The sequence below is a fragment of the Ranitomeya imitator genome, chromosome 7, assembly GCF_032444005.1.
Source record: "Ranitomeya imitator isolate aRanImi1 chromosome 7, aRanImi1.pri, whole genome shotgun sequence".
Classification (NCBI taxonomy): domain Eukaryota; kingdom Metazoa; phylum Chordata; class Amphibia; order Anura; family Dendrobatidae; genus Ranitomeya; species Ranitomeya imitator.
In genome coordinates, this window is record NC_091288.1 from 172374959 (window position 1) to 172385016 (window position 10058).

General features: G+C 43.1%; 1 protein-coding gene across 1 annotated transcript; it reads left to right on the forward strand.

The window, feature by feature from the left end:
• Positions 1 to 1761: 1761 nt before the first annotated feature.
• Positions 1762 to 9187, forward strand: LOC138645918 (fibroblast growth factor receptor substrate 2-like). Its single transcript, XM_069735400.1, has 4 exons — positions 1762 to 1954; positions 6148 to 6261; positions 7042 to 7178; positions 7585 to 9187. The coding sequence occupies exons 1-4, from the start codon at positions 1813 to 1815 to the stop codon at positions 8356 to 8358; spliced, it is 1167 nt and encodes a 388-aa protein (XP_069591501.1). The 5' UTR covers positions 1762 to 1812; the 3' UTR covers positions 8359 to 9187.
• Positions 9188 to 10058: the final 871 nt, after the last annotated feature.

Sequence of the window (10058 nt, forward strand, 5' to 3'; positions counted from 1 at the left end):
CTCTCTCTGTCCCCTAGATTGGATAGGACATAACCCGTATGACTGGTGATTTGAGGCAGATTATAGGGACTCTAGCACGCCCCAGCCTTTAAGTTTGTCATCGTGCCTCCTGGGTGTTAGGTCACACAGGTAAAGTAGAGTTCAGCTGTCCTGCTGGTCTCTGATGTAAGTCAGAGGTCCTTACAACCTCGGTGTTCCGGCTACCGGTCTCTGCGCCTCAGAAGGAGGCAGCCTGCTCGGGGCTGGTCCCCTTCTGATATCCTCTCCTGTGCTTCCCCTCCTGCATGCTTGCTGCAAACAATTCGGCCTTCAAATGTCTTTCTGGGAGCTGCAGCTCTGTGGACATGCACAGCTCCGTGGACCCTCTGTCCTCCTCAGACTACTGTCTGGAACTCACTAACTTTCCCTGCAGACTAGTGTGTGTGTGTGTGTGTGTGTGTGTGTGTGTGTGTGTGTGTGTGTGTTAGCCTGAAGTGTGTTGCATGTTTGTGGTACTTGGATGCAGTTATCCTTTCTTGCCTCCAAACGTAATATCACTCTCCCTGGGAGGAAAGCGACATTACTGCAACGGCCAGGACCCTGGGGCGCTGCAATTTAATGTAGTGTAATTCATATAGTTGCCCACCACTGTGGTCTCTGGTATCCAGCGTTGTGCTTTTGACATCACCATCAGTGTTGGACATCAGAGCAGTGTAAGTACGTTAATACACACTACATAACATGCATGTATATGTAAAATGGGGCAGTAGCCACTGGCAAGGTACCTCACTGGCACGTTACATGAAAGTGGAGGTCCTAGTTGGGTGTGTGGACTTAAGCTGTGAGGGTGCTATGCCCATGCAGGCCACATGTAACCAATGTCACTGGTTGCCAGGACCAGATGTTTTACAGTTCAGTGAGGGAGACCACCAGTCAAAAATCTTCACGGAATAGGAACTTGGTAGGAAATGTAGACATAATATAGTGGATAAACCACTTCACGAACATTTCCTTCCCAAAATTGAGCATTTTTCAGTTTCAATTCCTTCTTCTTTACTTGCCCTCCGAATTCACTGTTCCTCACTAGTTAACCACAACCCACATTGACACTACAGTTCTGTTTAGCAAGAGTTCTTTGCTCAACCTGTGGTTCTGTCTCCTTTCCCCTTAGAAGTGCTTCGGTGCCAGTATAGCCGATACCTAACTTGTTTACTTGCCGACGTGTTGGAGCTCTCGCCCGGGACACTCTGCGTCTCGTGTACTCAGTCCGGTCTATGCACATAGCCTCTTGGAGATATAAACTCTAGGCCTTACAGATAAGCGTCTTCTCGCAGGACTGGTCTCCACAAAATCACTCCACTTCTGGTCTGAGTCTCACAATCTCTTCCTTTCAGATTCGTCTTGAAAATGTGCAAGAATGCAGCACTGCTCACACTGGACCCTAGGTCCTATCTTACCCACTACCAGGAAACTGTCGCTTTCCCTTCAACTTTACCCCTATAGCTCGGGGCTAGTCCCAACATTAACTCACTATCCCTGCTGCAAACTACACATTACCAACATTAACACAAGTCACCATTCACATTATACATCACAAGTTACATATTGAACGGGGAACATGGGCAATATGTCAGTCTCCTTACATACACTTAGAGGCACTCCCACTAACTTCTGAATTGATTCAGTAGGTTAGAGGTTTGATCACTATAATTGGCCATAAAAAGACTTGGGTAAACTTCTGCTGTAATATATCTTAATTAATATGCCCTCTGTGTTCTTATTTTTAAGGTTATCAATGTGAATGACAATGGCAAAAATGTCTGTCCAGGAATCATGGAGCTTACAGAGACTACCCTAATTTTTCATATTAGGAGAGGAGGGTTTGTGCGATGGCCTTACATCAGCCTGCTGAAATATGGCTATGACACCGATCTGTTTTCCTTTGTCTGTGGCAGGAGATGTCAGACTGGAGAAGGTAATATTGGTCTGTTAACAAAAAAAAATCACACCTGGGATATGTGCGCACACAGTCTTATTGTCATTTTTTTGCAGAATTTTCAGTGTAGAAATTGAGCAGAACCTTTTTGTTTTAAAGAGGATCTGGACTTTGTGCTTCAACTCCATCCCCCACCTCCAAAGGAAACTGAGCACATAAAAGCATGTGCAGAGCATAGTTTGAGTCTTTTCGAGTGTCTGCAAAAAATAACTTTTCTTTTTTGTTTGTTTTTACTCTAATGCTTTAGGACAAAAAATGCCACATATAAGAATTTCCTTTAAGGCTTCTTGAAAAACTCCCCAAAAGTGTGCACATAACCCTTGTAGATTGCTGCGCAAACATGTGGTGCTATGGAGTTCAAATGCTTTCTATCTGAAGAGGCAATGTGCATATTACATTTTCCAGTGGAGCATTGCACCACAAATAAGCCTCCTTATATCGGCATGCCAGAGCCGTTAAGTCGCTCTCCACAAGGAGAAACATACTCCCTTAGACCTCAGTCCTGAGCCTCTCACCTAGCCTAATAAGATCTCATACTTGGCACTGATGAGGGGCAATACCCCAAAACACCATGTCTACAAATTGAGATTCTGATTTGGCTTTTATCCGAAGTCTCTTTTTCAAGGCTTGTTAAAGGGTTGATTGTGACTTGTAGGATCGCTGCTTCCAACAGGTGCTGCTTTATAGTTAAGTCATCTTCCTCTCTGAAGAGGCAATTTTCACATACCGCTTTCTAAATTATATTATTAGATACTGAATGCACAAAATGACAAGGCTTTTTAGCCTTAAAAGGGTCATGCGGTCTTGAGATCTGACTGCAGACTTCTGAATCCTTGCGGCATGTGCACCTCACATTGAGATTCTCCATTGATGATGTTGAGAGCATGCATGCAGTCACATGCTGACAAGACTCTGCTCCTCTATTTACTTGGCTTGAGCGAGGTCAAGCAGATCTAGTCGGACTGTGGCAGGAAGTATGCAAATTGCCTGACAGTGTGCCTTGTGGTTTTAGAAGCCTACAGTCACTTAAAGGCTACAGGTTTTTATCACAAGACCAGATAACCCCTCTAACGCCATATACATATGCTTTGTGTCTGAGGGGTAGACAAAATTGCACAAGCTGCAATAAGACTAAAGGCAAGCCATTGTGTAGAGGTGAAGAAAAACTATGGATTAATAGCAGGGCTTCAGCTCAACTTTTCAAAGCCAAAAAGGTGTTCGAATATTCAGCAGGAGCAATGATGGGTGTGAAACTGCAACCAAAAACAGTCTAGGCATTATGCTAATAGTCAATTTGAATAACTACACCCCATCTCTAAACAGATATACTAATAGGACTGCTATCTGCTGGGCACCCAGGGTTAGAATATTCACCCATATAATACTCAGAATAATTTTCACTATTTGTGTCATTAACGACTGCATGGAAGGAAACTACTGGAGGTTTCTAACAATATGCAACTGCAAAAAGATCAACAAATTGAAGACAAAAACAATTGTCTAACATGAGATGAGTTTGTGTGCCAAAATCCACATACACACTGAACATTGACAACCATGTAACACCAAGAAGTAAATGTACAATCGATTAATTCAGCCTATTGTGGATATCACACTAAAATGAGAGTAAATGGGCACCATGTTATTACAAGTCCTAAGGCTATATTCACACTTAGCGGTTTTTACCGCGGAACCGCCGCGATTTTGATGCTGCGGGTCCGCAGCAGTTTCCATAGCGTTTACAGTAACATGGAAACCGCAAACCGCTGTGCACATGCTGCGGGAAAAACCGCGCGGGAACGCAGCGGTTTACAACCCGCAGCATGTCACTTCTTTGTGCAGAATCGCTGCGATTCTGCACCCATAGGAATACATTGAACCGCTTACTTCCCGCATGGGGCTGTGCCCACGTTGCAGGAAGTAAGCGGATAATGTGCGGGTGGTACCCGGGGTGGAGGAGAGGAGACTCTCCTCCAGGCCCTGGGAACCATATTTGGGGTTAAAAAATAAAAAATCTGGTTATACTCACCCTCTGATGTCCGGAGCTCCTGGGCGCTGCACGCGGCCGTCCGGTCAGAGTTGCAGTGCGACCAGGACCTGCGGTGACGTCGCGGTCACATGACCGTGACGTCACGAAGGGTCCTTCTCCCACAGCATCTTTGGAACCGGACCGCCGGGTGCAGCGCCCAGGAGATCCGGACATCAGAGGGTGAGTATAACCAATTTTTATTATTTTTAACATTACTATTGATGCTGCATATTGCTGCATATGCAGCATCAATAGTATAGGCGGAAACCCGCAGCGGAAAACGCGGAACAAACCGCGATAAATCTGCAGGGAGAACCGCAGTTGTTTTGCCCTGCAGATTTATCAAATCCGCTGCGGGAGAACCCGCAGGGACCCGACGCAAGGTGTGAACATAGCCTAAGGGTGCCCTTATAATGACAATCCTGTGGATATGGCGAGTACATGAGATCACCTTTTGTTCAAAAGTCTTGGATTACAGGGAAAAAAAACTTAATGTCCTGGCGTTTGGCAATCTTATGAATGAAGTCTGAATGATGCCCTAATCAAGTGATGTCACCACTGCAGGTATGGTGGACTAGAGATCCCCCGATGAAGGAAGTGGTTAATTTCTTAAATGCACAAGCTTCTGTCTTGGTCTCTCTGGTCCAGTAGATCTACAGCAGGGGTGTCAAACTGCACCCATAGTTTGTAAGCTTGCGAGCAGGGCCCTCACTCCTCCTGGTATCTGTTTTGAACTGTATTTCTGTTATGCTGTAATGTCTATTGTCTGTACAAGTCCCCTCTATAATTTGTAAAGCGCTGCGGAATATGTTGGCGCTATATAAATAAAATTATTATTATATTATTATTATTCCTCAAGGGCTGCAAACAGGTCATGTTTTCAGGATTTCCTTGTACTGCACAGGTGATAATTTAATCACCAAATCATTATTTGTGTAGGTGATTAAGTTATGACCTGTGCAGTACAAGGAAATCCTGAAAACATTACCTGTTTGCAGCCCTCGAGGAATGCAGTTTGACACCCCTCATCTACAGCAGTGGCGTCACTCAGTCATTCAGACTGCATCCACAAGATTGCTATGAACCTCGCTGTCCGAGGCGTTTTGTTCTTCTACATTTTGGTAGTTGTCCTAGTTGAGGATTTTTGCTGTTTTGTTGGCAACTTCCAGTTTTAATGCATGGCATTGCCTTTAAACTGTCATTGTCATACAGAAAAATCTCCTATTTGTATGCTATACTAACCTAATCAATTTACGGAGACCCTGCTCCTGGCCAATATTACCTGTTTATGAAGTCTTGTGATCTGGTTACGTCACCTCCCTCCTGTTACTGAAGCGTGTACTCCTCATTTTACCTAGCAATGATTACACCAGGATTACTAGTTTTTCAGGACCTCAAAAACCAAAGGTCGGCGTTTTATCTGCTTTCTCAGACAGAAGTCAAAAGCGAACATGTGTAATTGTTACAGCCTGGTGCAAGTTAAGAATTACAATCTATAACTAAAGCTTTGTTCACATCAGTTGAAAAATGCTGGATTGTATGATGGAAATCGGACCTTATTCTAGTCAGGGATCCATCGTGTCAGGGATCCAGAAACTCTGTGATTATTGTACTCCTGTTGTGACTGAGCAGAAAAAATATTAAATTACTAACGCAAAGCTGTAAAAGGCAAAAGTCAGAAATGTAGCGTAAGCCAGGAAAAAAGGCCAAGGCCGTAATTGGGAATCTATTATTTTGGATAAGAATGTACGGTTACTGTAATCTTCTCTAAAAGATCTCCTTTAGTCTGGAGGCAACACATGTGGTGCGACAGCCAGTCTCCAATAAGTCGTGTAACTAAAATCTGTTTCAGACTTGCAGCATAACTGTAAGGTACAGCCAAATCGCAGATACGCAAATTGCATCAAAGTCCATGATGTGTCACTTGCAAATAGCAATGGAAAGTACAACACATGCCCAATGCAATGCCAAAGGTAATCACTAGATGCAGAGTCCGATCAGTGGCTGCTTGTTACTATTAGTACCTGACTCTTACTTACTTAGCAGTGCAGTCACTACACTAGGAACTATGTAGCTACTTTAATTACTTTTTTTTTTTGGTGTGGAGGTTTTTTTTAAAAATTTTATTCATTCCCCAACTTAGGCATATTTGGGTTCAGATGTAGCCGTGCAGAAGAGCTTTTCAACTTGCTACAAATATGCATGAAAAACAATCGAATAAGTGTAATTTCTGATACAGATGGAGACTCTCCAGTAGGTAAGTGCCAAGTAGTAGTTGTTGTAGTTCCCCTGTGACTTCACTGGAGAACCCGAAGGCACATATCTGTAGTGTAATGGTGCTGGTTTGCTGATTACATTGATGCCTGTGAGGAAATCTTCTATGTGGTTCTTCAATCACAATTTGGAGTTCCCTGCTAACCAGATTTTTGGCGCACAGGAGTGGAGTGTGCACTGGGTCTTCTCCTCCCTGTCTGAGTCCCCGATCTGTGAATGACGGGTCACAGCTGAGATTTCCTACTGAGGAGGCAGGAGCCGGATAATCGGACACGGGAAGGAGGAGACCCAGTGTACGGTCCGGCCCCTGTGCACTGAAATCTAACTAGCATAACACTTCAAATACTGATTGATCCCACCTTGTGGTTCTTCAACGTAATCTGTATCACAGCGCCATGACAAAATCGTGCTTAGTCTGACAGGTTTTTCTTTAAAGGAGTCTTTCAAGATTGAAACAAAAGACCTGGACTCTTTGGGCCCCAACTTATTAGTCACCCCAGAATTCTTGCATAACCCCTTCACGACATATGATGTAAATTTGCCTACCTTTTGGATGCTGGCTTACAAGCATCAGTGTTGGAAATTACACAAATGTTATAAATTTTAAATAGGAATGTACTCGGTAAATGGAGTATGGAAACTGAAAGATGCACAGAATTAGGAGGTAGTCATCTTATTCCAGACACCTCAGGTTTTTTTTTTTTTTTTTTTGCTAGCTCAGCTCTATAACTCTTGTTTCATGTTGCATGTTTGTCTTTAGCAGATGCTGAACAAAGTTTCCCATACCGGTATGAGACCTATCCCACTCTCCCAGCAACCTCCCTAATCTCATCTACCATAAGGCCAGAGCCTATTGGAAGTGAATTCCTCACTCCTTCATCTTCTACAAGATCTTCAGAAGTGAGTCAGTTGCTGTTCATTCTTTATTAGTGATGAAGGGGTATACTCGTTGCTTGGGTTTTCCAGAGCACGCTTGGGTGGTCTCCGGGTATTTGTAAGTGCTCTGAGATTTAGTTTGACGCAGCTGCATGGTTCACGGCTGCTAGCCAGGCTGAGTACATGTGGGGGTTGCCTGGTTGCTAGGGAATCCCCACATGTATTCAAGCTGTCTATCAGCTGTAAATTGTGCACCTGCGGCAAGGAAAACTAAATCTCCGAGTACTTCCGAATACTCGGAGATCAGGAAAACCCGAGCAACAAGTATACTCGCTCATCACTATTTGTTATGCATTATTTATAGCTCTATCAATGTCTCTATTGTTTACTTTTTTTTTCTCCCCCCTAAAATTGCAAATTTCCTGACTAGAACAAGATAAAAAGATCCAATTTACCTCTACACCATAAGCTTTCAGATGGTGGCATGAGTCAAATGTCTATGCAAAGCTATCTTAATGTAGACGAGCATCTTGGACTTGGCCCAGCCTCTATGGTTGGGAACACCATGAAAAGTGAAGAGCTACAAACCTTCAGTAATGTACAATCTAGAGATTTAAATGGAGCCATATGGGACACTGGTTATGACAGTGATGACCGTCAAGAATCCTCCTGTGTGAGAAGAATGGGGTATGAAAATGTTTCAGCTATTCCAGGAGCGTGTCTTAGGTCCCGAAGCATGTTGGTTTCGTTCAGTAGCTCGGAGTCACAAAGCAGTGATAATTTAACACCTCGTATATCGGGATGTGTCAATAGTAAGGCATCTTCTCCATTGATCATTGAGCAAAATATAGCCTCCATGAAGGAAGACGGCAGTTCATTAGACACAGAGAAATTGTCTTCAGCGAGAGATTCCAAAATGCGTCAAGGCAGTGCACCCATCTATTTTAACTTTGATGTCAGGCAGTCTTCTCAGGAATCAAAAACTCTCAATTACATCCAGGTTGAGATGGAAAGTGGTATTGACTCGGACAACCCTGAAACACCTCAAAGTCCTGATGTACAATGGAGCTTGGGCCGCCAGTCTCAGATTTACACAGAACTGGACTTGGCAAAAACCACAGCTTTGTCACTTATACAGAGGAACTGGCCTAAAGAAGATGGCACTAGGAAAACTAGACATAATGGCAAACCTTTCCCAGTTTGACCATGTAGTTTCTAACAATTTAGTCTTTAAGGCAAAGCATCGTTATTATTGATCACACAGTTTAGTATATAAAGTCTAGAATCTGTAATTTTGAGTACTGTTCTTGCAGTCTTCACCTGTCTTTAGCTGGTCTACAAGCAATGGAAATTAACAAAGGGACTAGCAGCTTTTGTTGGCCATTAAAACATTAATCAGACTTTTTGTGTGTAAATATATTGGCTGTCATGCTTCCAGTTGACTACCTAATGACTTTTGATCACTTGCAGATCTTAATATAACTGAAGGATTAGGCCTTATTCATTCTAGTACACATTGGATAGGCCATATGTGGAAGTTACTATGCAACAAATTTTCCAATTCCTGGGACTGGTTTTCAAATGCTAAATACTGACTTAACACCACCATTGTATAATTTATTGGAGCAGCCTTGTGGCCACCAACATTCCTACTAGGAAAAGTTCAAAAGGCCACCAGTAGATTGTGCAACACCAATCCCGCAATTCTTGTGCCACCAAATGTTGGGTAAGGCTAGCTTTTTTTGCTTCATAGCTAAACTGAGCCTGATGGGAGATTCATGATGCTCAAACCAGTGTTTCAGAGTATAAAATTTACAAGGCTGTGATAACGCCACTCATGTCTGATTCACACTACCCAAATTTTGTTGGGTTACATTAAAGTTCTGTCCTAAAATTTCACATGACAATTTCTTTTGTCTATATTGGGAGAGGGTGGGGAGATGTTAATTAACTTTGTTTTTTTACTGTAATATTTTCAATAGTGACAAACTGCATGCATAACTTGAATGCGGTTAATAAAGCATTAAAGTTTTTATTGTGTCATGCCTATTCCTGAACCGGGGAGAATCTGACAAGTGGTGTGTGTGCCATACCAAAAAAAATATTAACTAGTCCATGATTGGAGTAATAACATGGTAAAATCACCAAACTCCGGTGTATGGGCACAAGTAGCAGCCCAATTCATAGGAAGAATTTGGCACACAAATGGAAAATTTCAAGGTGATTTGCAAGAGTGAGAACATAACGTTTTGGTCTGTGCTTAGCCCTTCCTCAGATGCATGGATTTACACCAGAGAACAAGTGTAAAGGGCTGCTTATGAAAGGCTTTAATAGCATAGAGTAGTGGCAAATTCACTATAGGTGTCGTGCCTTTGTAAGTCACATAGGCTTCCAAAGGAGCCACACCTGTAGTGGATTCTCAGAGATGGTTTGGGGACCCTTGTGCTGGTGTAGCTGCACTGTTTTATCAAGACCAAAGTCGGTGCTGCCATCTACCGGAAATTTTGGAGCACTTCATGCTTCCCTCGGAAATTTCCATCTCCAAAAAGTTGGTCAGCATTCTCCAGCAGGACTTGGCACCTGTCCGCACTGCCAAATGTACCAACACCTGGTTTAAAAACAACCATATCGCTATGCTTGATTGGCCAGCAAACTCACCTGACCTTAACCCAATAGAGAATCTATGGGGTATTGTAAAGAAGATGAAACATCAGACCCAATAATGCAGATGAGCTGAAGGCTGCTATCAAAGCAACCTGGGCTTCCATAACACCTCAGCAGTGCCACTGGCTAATTTCCTCCATGCCTCGCCGCATTGATGCAAAAGGCGCCCTGACAAAGTATTTAGTGCATTTACAGAACATGCCATATATTTTTGGACTAGAAGACACACTTTATTCCTCC